This window comes from Equus quagga, chromosome 8 (assembly GCF_021613505.1).
Source record: "Equus quagga isolate Etosha38 chromosome 8, UCLA_HA_Equagga_1.0, whole genome shotgun sequence".
Classification (NCBI taxonomy): Eukaryota; Metazoa; Chordata; class Mammalia; order Perissodactyla; family Equidae; genus Equus; species Equus quagga.
Genome location: NC_060274.1, coordinates 103670929 through 103686836, shown reverse-complemented (window position 1 = coordinate 103686836; position 15908 = coordinate 103670929). Strand labels below are relative to the sequence as shown.

Genomic DNA, 15908 nt, shown 5'->3' with positions numbered 1-15908 from the left:
GAGAATGTACTCTATACCAGTCTTTTAGTACCCTCCATGTATTACCTTATCTAATCTTAACAACAATCCCTTGACTGCATCTTGTGTGTGTGTGTGTGTTTGTGTGTATGTGTGTGTCAATGTGGACTACTCATTTACGGTCAATTTGTGCTGATCGCCTGCATATATTTGTACTCATTATCTGTAAAAAGTGGAGTTACAGAACAATACTCTGCTAGGACTTAAATTCTAACTGGAGAGGAGAAAAAGAAAAAGCTGAGCAAAGGGAGAAAAGGGATTTAAATGAGGCTGCCAGGAGGATTATTGCTTCATAAAATGTAAATATTCATTTTAAAGTTCAAAAAATTTGTGGTTTCTATCTTACTTTTGTAAAAGCATACTCTTTTTGTTAGCTGAGTTTCTGAGTTGACAGTTTTCCTATAGATATTTGCGAAATTGGTCCTTCATTTGATCTGAAAAAGATTCCTCTTTCTGTTGTAACATAATTTTAGCTATAACTATACCACAAAATATAATAGACTGCCCACTTCCAAAACATTTATGAGATATTTTGTGAATTTTTTCTCTATTGCCACAATAGCATATATTACCATAATTTCTTATTTTGCTCATATTTGTTTTATATGCATCCCCTCAGGGACTAAATTTTATTGTTTTTATCTACTTAGAATAGTGCAGAGTTTAGAGGGGGTGCCCAAAGAACGTCTGTTCAATGAAAGAATTATTTCCTGTGTGACTTGAAAGAGTTAATACCTTTCTTTCAGGTCAAATGCACAAATCAATGCTCAACCAGAAAACAGACCGCCTATAGCTATTCAGGTCACACACCTGTTTCCTTAAATATCATTGCCAAAACACGTTTTATATTCTATTTTATTACCATGCATCCATCTTTCCATAGCATTAGAGGTGTTTTATTAAAAAGCAGTATAACTTCAATTTATTTTTATGCTCACCTTGATGAAAGTAAAAATGAACCGTTGAATAAATTCAAGTGTATTTCATGTATTTTTGAAACGGTATAAACTAATCAGTCTTAAGTTTGGTATCACTTATTCAATTATCCCAGAGCATCAGTGGATGTTATAATTATCTGAAAAGTTAATATTTAAGGTAGAAATTTGATAGGAATGTAAGTGTAAGCACAAAATTGAAAATGTTAATTACAAACTATCAGGGCACAATTAATTTTTAATGATCAGGTTTTCTTTTCAGGTTCCTTTTTTTGAACCATCCCTTAATTGGAAAAGAGGCAGGAAGGGTTCTTCAGAGACCCAGCACTGGCCCTCTTCTCACTTTGAACACTGATTTCTGGACCTTATCATCCATACTTGTAGCTTCAACTGCCACCAATATGCTGATGATTCCCTTACCTAGATTTGAGTAACAGTTTTGCCTTTCCAACTGAGTTTAGGATCTCTCTGATAAACTCAAAACTTGATGTTTCTCCAAAACTACTTTTCTTTTATAAGTCCGTATCTCATCTATTATCAGTCACGTTACTCCATTCTGGGAATCGTATTCTATCCTTGATCCCTTCCTCAGGTCCTCATGTATATATCCTACTAATTCCTTTTTTCATCTCTTAAGCTTTCCTCCTCTCCTGTCCCCTGTCTTAAATTCAAGCCCTCGATGTTTCTCTCCCAGATTTCCTTAGTGATCTCTTAGTATCTTCCCTCTGGTTTCACTGCCCTTACATTGCTCCAGATGGATTACTTAAGGGTTACAGATCACCTTATGTTTTCCCTTACTTAAACCTTTATGTGCATCCCCATTTTCTTCAGGATATAGTTTACATTCCAAAGCTTGACCTTCAAGGAGGCCATGAATGCCTGCCCGCTGTCCTTCTGCTCAGTGCTGAATTTGCCTCTGCTTATTCTCTAGTTTCATCCTCCTCATCTTTATTTGTACCCTTCATTTCAGGTATGCTGGTTTATAAGCAGTTGTCCAAACGTGGCAATCAATTTCATGCCTTTGCAAATGTGGTTCCTCCTTTCTACAGTGCCCTCACCCCAACAGCTCTGAATCATTTTTCAAGACATATGTCAAGCACCCTGGAACCCTTCCCTTAGTCTATCCTGATTGAGGTATCCCTTCTTTCTATTACCATTATCTCTTGGGCTATTAGAACTATCATCAGATTGCAATACCAATATTTCTTTTTTAAAAAAATAAATGGTTTTCTCATTTATCATTCTTTAACCTGCAGACTTCTTAAGATCAGAGACAGTATCTTGTTCTTCTAAATATACTCAGCATAGTTTTAACATATGTTAGTTTCTAATGAATGTATGTTTAATTAATGAAATCCTTAAACATTCTCTTTGTTATCTTGTGGATATTTCTTTACTTTATGACTGTTAAATCATTTTCATTTTCACAGAGAAAACACAGTATATGTTATTCAAAAAATATTAGTTGTTTTCCAGTGGGTTCTCCCAGGTTTGGAGAATCTTTAATTTGGTAACCACTTTTAATAGGAAGAGAATAATAAGCTATCACATCAAGTAGTATTAACTAATTATTAAAGGAAACAGAAAAATATACCTTTCCTTGGCAAGAAGAGGAAGGGCAATAAAGGTGATATATTTAAATTATACTTTTGTGTCCCTAGGAATTAAATTCTTATTTTAGTTGTCAGTTTAATAAACATCATATGATTAACATACTGATTTATAATCAGATACATTGTAATAGAAAAGTCACTATCTGTAACTAGAAAGGACTCACTATGTTGAGTCCTTGTCCCATCAGCTGTTAGTTCTGTAGCAAAGAGGATTCTTTAAGTATTAGGTTCCTTATCTGTACAACTGAGCTTAAAATAAATGAGATAATGTATGTAAAGGGCTTAGTGCAGTACCAGGTACAAACATATAAATGGTCGTCATCATCATCATCACCCATCTCAAAAGGTTACTTTGGTGACACTATTAGATAAGCACATTCACGAAACTTTGCAAACTGTAAGGTGCTATGTACATAAGTATCAGATGCTATGACTTAAATGAATAAGCTTGTCATGTATTGTTTACCTTGTCAAAAATGAAACTGCCTTTAAACACATCAGTTTTTGAGATTTCGTTTTTCTTGGCAGTTGATCAGCCAGCAGTCATGCCCTCAAAGAACACCTTTTATCACTGTGGGCACCCGTCAAGGATTGATAAATAGGCAAGGCTCCCCAGGAGTAAATGCCTCCTTGTCTTTTCACCCCATCTAGGGAGAACGTCAGTAAATGCAAGAGGAAAGCTTTTCTCTCCCGTACTTAACTGTGGAAGTGGCTTGAAAAAGCTAAAGCTGCTATTTAGCCGCGGGGTAGACAAGCTCAGAGCCGGTAATTTTATCTGCCCAGTGATTCTTCCACTGAGCTTCATCACCTCCCTGCCAGTTTGGCCACTGCACGCTGCACCTTGTGTTGAACGCACTGTTTTCCCTATTTCTCCCTCTTTCCGGATTAAGAACACCAGAAACAAAATCACAAAAAGAAACTCCTAGGTGGTTCTGGCGTTGGGACTGAGAAATCTGCGCAGACAGGCGTCAGGCGCAGCTACGAGACGCCCACTTGAGGCCAGAACCAACAGTGATGAAGTGTTGTGTGCCCCAGTGCGCCGCAGGCTCGTGCAAATGCTAACAGTGCTGGACACGGGGCGTGCGCTCAAATATTTGCTGAATAAATGTCTACACTAAACCTGTTTTGAGTCGACTGCATCCCAACCCAGAAAATAACTGAGCTATGTGTGAGCTGAATGAGAGTGCCATTTCGCAAATATAAAATGTTTTACTCAGCGTCTACATGAATAAAAACAGTTTAAAACGAAAGCCTCGCGTGTTTTTTTTTTTTCTTTTCAAGAGCGTTCCTCTGACTTTTATAATTTGGACTTCAGCACGAGAGTCAAACAGCAGCAGAACAGAGCGAGACTTTTCAAAGTGCCTTCCCAACGTTATTTGGAAGTGAACGGCTGCGCCCTCACTTTTCCGCGCTGGGGTTGAACCCTGGGAATCAGGTTCGGGTATGAGAGATGTTTTGGACGCTCCTCTCACCTGGGGGGAGGGAGAGCCGCTCTCCCGTCCGCTGTCCGCCTGCTTGAGGGAAGGAAGCTTGCGGGAGCAAAGAGGATGGGCGGCGGGGTCACCGCAGTCCAAGAAACCCCAGGTGGGCGCGCACAGAGCCTTTACGCTCAGCTGCTCCCAGCCTTTGCAAACGGCGCGCCAGGGCACCAGGGCACCTGGGCCGGGGCAGCGCGGCGGCTCGCGCACGCGCACTCCGCGGCCCCGCGCCCGCTCCTCCACATTCTGTTCCACGTGTTGCTTGTTGTAGGAGCCACAGGTTCCCCACCTGCGCCCGGCGCTCGGGCCGCGCCGCCCCTGCCGGCCGGCGTTGCAGAAGCACGGGGCTGGCGGGCCCCGGGCCGGCCGAGCAATTCAGGAGGTGCTCGGGCTCCCCCCAACGCTAACTCCGCCTATTTAATCCCGGCGGCTCCCCCGCCCCGCTCCTGGTCCTCCTCCCGCTCCTGCCCGCCCCTTTCACCCTGTGGTAGGAAACACTCCAGTCTCTAACTCGACGTGTCCGGAAAGCCCTGGCCAGTTTCCCTTTCGTTCTGCGGCCGCTGCTGCCGGGCGCGCGGCTCTCTCAGACCTGCGGGTGCAGCCGCCCGGGGTGAGGCGCCTGGTGGTCGCGGGCCGAGCGGCGGGGCGCCCCGAGCACCATGCTGGACCCGTCTTCCAGCGAAGAGGAGTCGGACGAGGGGCTGGAAGAGGAGAGCCGCGATGTGCTGGTGGCGGCAGGCGGCTCGCAGAGAGCGGCGGCGGCGCCGGCTCGGGAAGGGCGGCGGGACGCGCCGGGGCGCGCGGGCGGCGGCGGTGCGGCCAGACCTGTGAGCCCGAGCCCCTCGGTGCTCAGTGAGGGGCGAGACGAGCCCGAACGGCAGCTGGACGAGGAGCAAGAGAGGAGGATCCGCCTGCAGCTCTACGTCTTCGTGGTGAGGTGCATCGCGTATCCCTTCAACGCCAAGCAGCCCACCGACATGGCCCGGAGGCAGCAGAAGGTGAGTCGCGTGCAGGACCCGGCGCCTCCTGCAGCCACTTCTTCCTCCCCGGGGTTTTCTCCCGGGAGAGCTCTGGGGCGCCTGTCCGCTTTCCTCTGCTCAACGCAGGACACTGTTTTTGTTGGTCTTTCTGGGAGGACAGTGCTTTAGCCCGCTGGGTATCGGGTTGCAGCGGGCGCATCTCCTCCTGCCCGGTTGGCAGAAGCTGTCGGCTTGGCATCCATGAGACCCAGACCGACCCGACAGCTCCGGCCGTGCGGCGGTGGCACCCGGCTCTGGCCGGGTTAGAATGCAACTCCCGTCAACTTTAATTTCTAACATCGGTGGTGCACTCCTGTTCACCTGGCCCAGCTAGAACTGGCTTTGCCCTGGGTCTGAATGAGTGTGTAGCTAGGCGAAACAGGTGGAATCTTGAACTCTTCTCTTAGAGAGGAGTTCTCACTAGGGCAAAGGGGTAGAATTATTCCTCAGCGAAGAGTTAAATGGACAGCTTTCCTATACTGCTGCGTAATTAGGACATCAGATCCTAACAGAGAGAGGATAGGCAGCTTTGTAGAGTCGCTGTGGATTAGTAATTCCTGGTCCAGGCAGGCCTAATGAAATACACTATTGATGAAAAATAAAGGATTGGTGTATAACCACTTCACAATGAATGCTCCTTCTTGCCCCCAAGAGGTAGGGAGTTGTTTCAGGTGTAACGTCTGCCCACTTTAGTTTTAAAACAAGACCTCAAGGGTCTAATGTTCTGTAGGAGACAAAAGTAATGACTCAAATTACCATAATTGAGTAAATGTTTTCAATAGAAACTGCCTAGGAAATCTTTAATAGAATGTGGACTCGAGAAGCTTCGGTAGAAATCTGTAAGTCCTCTTAGTTTGGGACAAGATGTGCAGACCCAGAGAGATGGTAATTTGCTAAAGGCATACCTGGAAGCACAGTTGTTTGTTAGTTTTCTGAAGTATTAACTTCAGCATATGAGGCATTTCTTAGAAATTTGGAGAGCTTTTGAATTGACTTTTGAAAAACAACTAGTTGAGAGTAAATGCAGTCTTTCCACCACCCTCCCACTCCCATTTACTAGTCTCTTAAAATATGCCTAAAGTAAGCAGCTGTTTTGAATCAGTCATTCCCTGGGCGTGCTTGTGGAATGATTCTCTACAGCTGGTGGGTAATTACGCAGCTCCTTCGAGTACCTAACCCTCTAGGTAATTCGGAGTCAGAGTGCTAGGGCTAGGAAAGATGCTGGGATCTTGTAGGCAGACACTTCATTTTGGAGGAAACAAGTATGTCAGTAGCGTTTCCTAATCCCAAACTAACTGGCATGATTGAAGCCACCATTCCTCAGGTCAGTTTTGAGTGCCCTGCAGAGTTTTCCATTCCACTCCTAGGTAAGTTTTATACTTTCCCGTCCGCTGCTTGTGTCGAGTTATGTTGCAGTCAGTCAACCATTGCCTCTTCTCAACTCTAGGTCAAGCGACTTTCAACTTCAGTAGTCATTCTTAAGTGTAAGTGGACTTTTGGCATATATGTTGTGTATGTGGTCATAGAAGTTTATGAATACCATCCAGTGTCCAGTTTTATCGTTCACATTGCATTTAAGCTTGTTTTTAGAGTATTAAAGTATAAAAATGTATGGCAAAACTAACAGACTATTCCTGTTTGGAATATCATTCTTGAAAATGCTTTTGTAAAGAGTACTCACAAGTAGTGTGCACACTTGTTGCATTTTGTTAGTGAAACGAACTCTCCCTGGCTTGTTCAAGTAGCGCAGATCATGACTCCTGTTTAAGTAGAATGATTGTTCCTCCAGAAATTTGAATTGGCAAACAGGTGCGTTCACAATACTACTGAGGAAACAGTTATTAAAATCTTATCCAGGCATTACCTAAAATAATTCCAAGCTACAAAAAAGCAAAATGCTGCATATGTTCTGTGCAGAAATACTTGGAATGCTTGTAAATCTCTATTTTCTAAATGTTGAGAGCACTGAGTGCTGTCAGATTAATTTTTGTAAATTTTGCGTAGTAAGGGTGAGGCCCCATAACAACCCAAATTTGAATAAGGGAAATACTTATTCAAAAGGCCCCACAGCTTGCTAAAGGGAGCTGGAGCAATTCTTGGCAGTCGGGTTTCCTCCTAGGACAAGATGAAATGGGAATTGAACTATATTCTTGTGATTTTGATGCACAAGCCAGTAATTAATGCCAAACTGTAAGTCTTGAGTTATACAGTTGGGTTATATAAAAGAAGTAACAGGATAATTGCAGAATCACCTATCTATTGTGTATTTTTATTCTCTATCTTCAGGTATTCAGACATCCAGTAAAAGGATTTAATAGGTTAAATTATTGTCATTGAAATGCATATTGCTGCTTACTCACTTCTCCCAACTTTGAGAATTTAGAAACTCAGAAATGGAGATCTGAAAGGGTCCTTATTTTATAAATGAAGAGAACTAATCACAGAGAGAACAGAGCCTTCGCCGGGCAGTCAGAGCCCTTTCACTATTAGGGCTGGTGAGTTTCTGTGAACCAGAGCTGAGTTGTGGTGTTTTTTGTTTGTTTTTCACTTAGCTAAAATGGCCAAAAAGCTAGTAAGGGATTGTGTCCGTGAGTTACTTAAGAAAGCTTAGTAGCATTAAACTCAGTTGACTAAAACATGTCTGTCTTTGCTTTTGTCTGGACAAATTTGCCTCAGAGGAATAACAGTTGTCAGTTTATGCCAGTTAAGTGCTCTAATTGACTACTTTTGGCTTTATGGAAAATTCTAGGGGTATATGTGGACCAGACACTGTGACAAACCTTTGTACCGGGTGTTCACACTAGCTAAGTGAACACATCCAGGAGTTCACACATGATCCTAATAGGAAGTCACAAACAGCCAATGGCACATGACTTTAGTTGTGAGTAGTGCTGAAGCCTCTTCTCATGGACCTGGACTGGCTTTGCACTATCACACCCGCAACAGCAATAATAAACTCTGGGTGCTTCTAGATCATTGGTTAAAGGTGGGATCAGTGTCAAAACTAGAAAAAACAATGACGCAGGTGAAGCAAACCAGTTATTACTTAATAAAGGCAATTTGTCAAAGCTTTGGAAAACTTTGAGACCCTGGAAGTGAAAGTAGTAAAAGGGGTCTTTGGTATTTAGAAGGTAGGAGGAATCTGACAAGCCGAAGGAGCCCCAGAGAAGAGGTTAAGTCCATTGTCTCACGTCGATGTGGGTTTACAGACTGCAGATCTCAGTTTATAATTTCAGGTGTGTGTGAATTGAGATGCGAACGGTTTTGGTTAGCCAGAAGTCTAGAGGTTTCTAGTTGGTGGTTGCTCTGTTCATTATTTTTGTTTTTATTATTTAGTAAAAGTCAGATAGTGAAGGAGCCAGCTATTAATTTTTAAAACTAGATGTAATGAAGAGGGAATTTAAAAAATTAAAATGGTACCTAATAACTTTCCATGTGATTCATAAACCCATGTTCTTTGGGTTTATATGCATTGCCAATGAAATCACACTAAGCTGTGCCTTATTAAATGTTTTTATATAATAAGCCCACCACTTTGCATAATTTTCCTCAATAATTCTATCTTTCAAAAATGTATACAGGGGCTGGCCCCATGGCCGAGTAGTTAAGTTTGTGCGCTCCGCTTCCATGGCCCAGGGTTTTGCTGGTTTGGATCCTGGATACAGACCTGGCACCACTTATCAAGCCATGCTGAGGAGGCGTCCCACAGAGCACAACCAGAAAGACCTACAACTAGAATGTACAACTATGTGCTGGGGGGGCTTTGGGGAGAAGAAAAAAAAAGATTGGCAACAGATGTTAGGTGCCAATCTTAAAAAATAAAAAAAAAAAGTATACAGATACTGGGAAATTGTAGATGGTGAGGAACTAAGCTCCTTAGGTAAAATTGATCAGGAAGAGAGCATTGTGGGGAAATAATATTGGGTGAAATAATATACAGCAGGCCCTTGCCTACAACTCTCCCATCTGAATGTTATACTACAATAAAGTGGCCACTTTTCTCTCTCTTTGGAAATGGTAGTCCTTTCTGTGTGTTTTGTTTAAGTCTTCTGACTGCTTAGGCCATCCTCAAGCTCAGGGAACGCCACTTTTATGAAAAATGAGCTACAAATCCCCAAAGGCTGAGAATTACTTATCTTGTGCCAGGAGTCATCGTGACTTAGTGCCACCCTGCCCCACCTTTGGGGCCTAAGGTACAACCGTGGCCAGATGTATTCTCAACACGGTGCATGGTGTATAAGAACGTAGTAAATATCTGTTGGATACATTTAGTCCATGTCTCAGAGAATTAGGTGTAGGAGGGAGAAAAGGTAACAGGCAAAGTCAGTCTTCTACTCTTCCCTGGAAAAAAATGTTCCTAATCTGCTTTGAGACCTCTAGGACTCACCCCACCCTTCTAAAGAAAGCCATAAAAATGGTGATATCTGTTGGTGTAGAGCTAATGACTTCAAGCCAGGGAAGCAGTGTTAGAAGCCCCACAGCGTGCCTTGCTTTCTTGCTTGCAGGTTTCCAGCAGACCTGGTGATAGTCTAAAAAGCCATCCTTTTGTGTTCCTCGGGCTTTGGTACCTTAGAACGCAAATATGGAAGGGATGGGCTATGCTGTTTGCTGCTTTTAATAATAGGGAACACATTGCCCTGTGGGGAGTGAGTTGGAAACCACACATTAAAGTAAAACCTCAGACTGGTCTTCAACAGTATCTCAGAAAAAAATGCTTGTTTCTTCAACTGATTCATCTAATCCTCCACAGGGTGTCCTGAGACCACAGCACTTAATTTGGTGGAATGAGTTGTGCTAATGAGAATTCAAATGGATTAAATGATATTGACATTTGCTGCTTTCTTTCAAAAATGAAATCAGCTGTAATTTTGACATAGAATAACTGCTTATAAAGTGAAATAAAATATTGTGATTGTGTGGTTTCCCTCTTCAGTTTTTTTTCTTTTAATGGAAACAGTTCCCTTTGTTTGTACACTCACAAGATAAATAGCACAGTTTGTAAGGTCATTAAAGACCTTCAAAACGAAATTAGGAAAGCCAATTGCCGGGTGATGAAGTATGGGAATTCTGAATGGAAAGTCCTACCGGTTGTCATTTCTTAGTGAGGCAGGCCTCTTGAATTATTGCGCTACTTTATATGCATTTAAAATTAACTTAGACCTTTCTTTGGGAAGAGGTGGGTTGCATAGTCCTGTGTTATTGCTATTTCAGTTTTTAGGCTAGAAGAGACCTAATGATTGTAAACAGTGGGTTATTGTTGGAACAAATAACACCTTTTCTAGAGTTTTAAGAGTACTCAAGAATCAAAGTATGGAATTGTCCCAAATCCATAACGTTTCATTTTATGACCACTGTGTTACCTACTGATTTTAATATGACTTCCTTTCCTTAAAAAATCCTGTGATTCGTAGCCTTAGCTGCACATTAGAATCACCTGGAGAGCTTTTAAAACTTCCATTATCCAGGTTGTACCTCAGACTAATTAAATCAGTCTTTGGGGTTCTGGTCTTAAAGCTTCCCAGGTGATTCCAATGCACAACTAAGGCTGAGAACCACTGTTTTAAAGGGAAGCTACAGGGAAATGACTTATTTTCACTGAAGTAAGGTGAAAGGATTTGCAATGAGTGAGATTAGAGTAATTAAGCCAGTATTCAATATTAAGGAAAAGGCTATACGGATGCTCTAAGCAAGGAACAAAAAAAATACATCTAAATAATAATCTAGGCTTTTGTGAATCAATACAGTGAGAGGCCAGTGACTATTTTTTATTTTTGGTGAGGGAGATTGGCCCTGAGCTAACATCTGTGCCAGTCTTTCCTCTGTTTTATATGTGGGTCACTACCACAGCATGGCTTGATGAGTGGTGTAGGTCTGTGCGCAGGATCTGAACATTAGCAATTGTATAACTTATTTATTATAAAACCACAGATCATCACATTAGCAACAGAAAATATAGGATGCTGAAGGTAAGCCTGAGTGTTGCTTTCCGTTCCAGAATGAACTGGGAGGGAGAATACAATGAAGTCTCAAAGTTGGGGTTGACACTGAGTAATATCTAACTGAAGAGTAAATTTCACAAAGATCTTACAGGATCGTTAGTTGGCAGAATGTTTCCTCCTTGTATGCAGTAGTAATACATATACGTTTTTCAAAAAATAAACTTTAGAAGTCATTCTCAAATAATTGTCTGAAGTAATTAAAACTAAACAAGAACTTACCTAAGAGAGTTTTGACATTTTTCTGCTGTTTCAAAAGTCTCTGTTCTCCTCAAATTGCGATAATAGGTTGAGTGGTTGGTTTGCCTTTGGGAGCCCTCTACTTTGTAGAGCATCACTGATGTTCTGCTTCGCTTCTTGAAACTGTGACGTCACTTTGTAAACCTCATGGTTTGAGTGTTTTCATTTTATAACCATCAAGTTGGTGATGAATTTTTACAGTGCAAATGTTACTGGGGCAAAGGGCATGAACAATTTAAGGGCTATCTTTGCCAATCTGATATCTGAGATAATTTAATTTGCTTCTTTCTAAATGCTTGTGAGGGTGAATGTGCATATGCATGTGGTCTGATATCCTTTTCCCATTTTTCTATTGAGACTTTGGTTTTATTAACATGAACCCTTTAGCAATATGTTGAGGATAGTGCTCCTTTGTGGAGACTGTTTCTGTAGTCTTTCATTTTTTTTTTTTTTTAAGAGACACTTCGATTGATCTTTTCCTTATTTATGCTCTTGGCCAATCAGTTTCTCATCTGGAATTAAAGTTTGAAGCAAGGAGTTGACTTGACTTCATCCCTCAATTAACTAAGCAATTCTTGCAGCCTAATGTTGAAGCTCTTCCTTCGTTAGTGAGCTGTAAGGCCGAATTGTTCATATTCATTAGTTCATGTTCTTCTTTCTTCATTGATTGGTCAAGTATTTATTGAGCCCCTATTATGTGAGTAATACACTATCCACTGTTTTGAGAGTATAGTAGAGAATAAAACAAGTAGAAATCCTCTCATGGGCTATCGGTCAATAATTATATATAGATTATGTGTGTGTTTTTCTTTACATCTGTTTCTAGGTTACCAATTCCAATTAATCTAGTTCTTTTTCGTATTGCTACTACCATATAATTTTAAGATAATTTTATCATATTTTAGTATATGATGGGATTAGTTCCTATTTCTGTGTCAAATTCCTTTCATCATTCTCTGTTACCCCCCCCTTCTTAAAAATATTGCAACTGTATAGTATATTGGCTAGGAAATCACTCTCTGGCTTCTGAAGGCCTGGCTTCATTCTTTTCTAGTGTTTGTTGTATGAGCAACCATTTCATCTCTCTGGGCCCTGGCTTTTTCATTTGTAAAATGAGAATAATGATCTCCTAGAATTCTTGTTATGATTACATAAGATGATGCATGTAAAGTGTTAGTAGGTGCCTACTAGATGCATGTGCTCCAAATTAGATGCTGTCATTTTTTGTCAATTAAGCCTGTTTGGGAAACTATATATATATTTTTTTTTACTCAGTCTTGAGGAACGTGGCATATCTCTTCATTTAGTCAGGCCTCTTCTGTCTTGGTGATGTTTTGTAGTTTTCATTATATAGACTCCTTATATTTATAATCAAGGTTTATTTTGTCTGAAGATTGGCACCTGAGCTAACAACTGTAGCCAGTCGTCTTTTTTTCCTTCTGCTTTTTCTCCCCAAATCCCCCCAGTACGTAGTTGCATATTTTTTAGTTGTGGGTCCTTCTAGTTGTGGCCTGTGGCTTGCCACCTCAGCATGGCCTGACGAGTGGTGCCATGTCCGTGCCCAGGATCTGAACTAGTGAAACCCCGGGGCGCTGAAGCGGAGCACGCAAACTTAACCACTCAGCCATGGAGCCGGTCCACATATAATCAAGGTTATTTTTAAGCATTGTATAATTTTTGTTATTAAGGTGGGTTAACTTATTCTATTCTCATTATGATGGGGTAAATGCAAAACTCTTTAATTTTTGTTATAACTGATCATACTACCGTACATTACTCATTGTTTTAGTAACTATTACCTCATCCTTCTAGATTTTCTAGGTAGGTGGCTGAATCATCTGATAGGGATGACTTTTGTCTGGTTCTATCCAGTAACCATTTCACTTGTCATTATGTTGTAAGAATGTCCAGAACAGTGTTTGTACCTGTTGCCAATAACTTGCCTTAGTGCAGGTTTTACTGGGAATGCTTTTTGTATTCCACCAGTGAATATATTGTTGGTTGGTATTTTAGAATAGATATTCTTTATTGTTTAAATAATCCTGTTTTTATTACATTAAGAAAATATCAGGAATGTTTGAATGTTGTTAAATTGCTTTTTCATATCGAAGTGATTGTTTTATTTTACTGATGTCACATTAGATTATTAGGTTCCTATTAAAACATATTTGCATTTCCAGGATAATTCCTATTTGATTGTGGTCATTTTCTGTACACCTTTAATTTTGGGTTCCCTGCACTTCTAATTTTTAGTTTTTACGTCTGTGTTCATAAGAGAGATTTATCATTTTCTGTGTTGGGCTGTCATTGAAATGGGTTCAGTTTTAAGGAATAGTAGTGTTAGAAACATTTTAACTTGATCTGTGCTCTAGAATAGTGTTTTTGGCATGTAAAGTGTCTGATTCTTGGACTTTTGAAAGAATTCACTCATGGAATTAACTACATTCAGAACCCGTTTTAGATTTTTTCCCTTTCTTTGACCTATTAGATTTTTCTCCTTATTCCAGATTCAAATATAATTGCATGATTTTGGGGAATTGGCTATTTCTAGATTTTCAGGTATGTTAACATGGAGTTGGACGTAAGTCTCACTTTTCTCAATCTATTGTCATTTCAGATTTTATCTTCTTTAAAAAATTCACTAGATATCCCAGATACTCTTGTTTTTACAAATATACATGTTAACTTTATAAATTCTATTGTTTTATAAATCAATAGTTTGTTTTGATTTTATTTCCTGTTTCCCTTAAGGTTGGTTGGTTTGTTTTTTAAGGGGGCTGGGTAAGGGGAAACATAAGGAAGTAGTTCTTTCATCTAGCTTCTTAATTAGGGTGATTTATTTTCTGTTGTAATAAGAAAATGTAGGGGCCAGCCTTTGGCCAAGTGGTTAAGTTCACACGCTTTGCTTCGGTGGCCCAGGGTTTTGCTGGGTCGGATCCTGGGCGCGGACATGGCACCGCTCATCAGGCCATGCTGAGGTGGTGTCCACATGCCGCAACTAGAAAGACCCACAATTAAAATATACAACAATGTCCTGGGGGGGATTTGGGGAGAAAAAACGGGGAAAAAAAGAAAAGATTGGCAACAGTTGTTAGCTCAGGTGCCAATCTTTTTTTTTTTTTAAGATTTTATTTTTTCCTTTTTCTCCCCAAAGGCCCTCCGGTACATAGTTATATATATTCTTCGTTGTGGGTCCTTCTAGTTGTGGCATGTGGGATGCTGCCTCAGCGTGGCCTGATGAGCAGTGCCATGTCCGCGCCCAGGATTCGAACCAACAAAACACTGGGCCGCCTGCAGCGGAGTGCGCGAACTTAACCACTGGGCCACGGGGCCAGCCCCTCAGATGCCAATCTTTAAAAAAAAAAAAAAAAGCAAGAAAATATACAAGGCTATAAACTTACCTCTAGATACAATTTGGCATCAGTCTATTTGTTAGATTATGAAATTTAAGATTATTTTACAAAAAATAAAAATTTCAGATTTTTTCCCCTTGAACCAGTATTTACATAGTTAATCAGAAGAGTAATTTAAAAATCTCAAGTGAAGTTTTCTCGCTTCAGTGAGATTTCTAATTATGTTGACAGTGTGGTTCACTGAACTGTTCTTTCAGTGTAGTATGTAATTAAGTTTATATCACAAATTAGTGTATATTGTGATTTTAGGATTAAAAGTTTGCTATCTAATAATTACATTATTATAGTAATTATTCCTATTTGTTGTCTTTATCAGTGACTAAATTATCTTACTATAATTGTATGTATTTTTAATTTATTTTTCGTTTCCAGGAGTATTCATGAATTTTGATGCCAGATTCTTAATAGTATAAAGATTTATATGTATATACTTAGAATCAGTGAAAAGTGATCCTTTGGATTCCTTTGATCCATTTAGTATGTGTGTTTTGGACAAGGATTCTACTTTGGTCAATTTTAATGTTGAAACTACCTTTTGGGGGAATTTTTTAGCGATATTGACAGGTCACTATAAAACATACACACCTACACTCCTGTTACTTATATACATGTATAAACATATGTACACACATCTGTATAAACATATTTTGGGTTATTCTCTATTGAGGAAAATTATTTTTAATACAATAATTTTTGCCTGGTCTTTGCTTTTATAAGAGTTTGAAACGTTTTATTACTCACCACCAATATGATGTTTAATCATTGTTTTCCATTTTTTTCCAGTGTTTCCTTTGCTTTTTGTTTTGTCTTCGCTATATGGCATTTCAGCTCTCCCATCCTGGAGCCAGGGACAGGTAGTGATGTGACATGTCTTCCATTGCCTTTCCCATGGTTGTGCTTACTGTTTTGATTCATTGGTCAGAGCAGAGCACGTGTTACAAGAGGAATGTCCACTAACTTCATAATCCCTGAAGAAAAGTGAAGATACAGCCTCTTAAAAGTGGGTTTTGACTCTATATTTAGTATACATTGTCATTTCCTTTTAAAATATTTTTATGGATCTGCTTGATTATTTTTTATTGGAAGGTGGAAAAATTAAATTCTGCTGCCATGAACTGGTATTCTTACTTCTTTAACAAATTTAGGGAAATATATTCCAAATCTTATTTAAAGAGATGAGAATCTTATTTTAATTT

General features: G+C 40.2%; 1 protein-coding gene across 3 annotated transcripts in view; it reads left to right on the top strand.

Annotated features, from left to right (window-relative positions):
- Window positions 1–4591: 4591 nt before the first annotated feature.
- The window catches only part of CADPS2 (calcium dependent secretion activator 2), a 495748-nt gene continuing 484431 nt past the window's right edge, over window positions 4592–15908 (top strand). For 2 of the 3 annotated variants that reach the window (XM_046669954.1, XM_046669955.1), the window contains exon 1: window positions 4592–5042. In XM_046669954.1, coding sequence (XP_046525910.1) covers window positions 4704–5042 — 339 coding nt within the window. In that variant the 5' untranslated portion in view covers window positions 4592–4703. The remainder of the gene's footprint in view (window positions 5043–15908) is intronic. The other variant, XM_046669956.1, reaches the window with a different exon arrangement.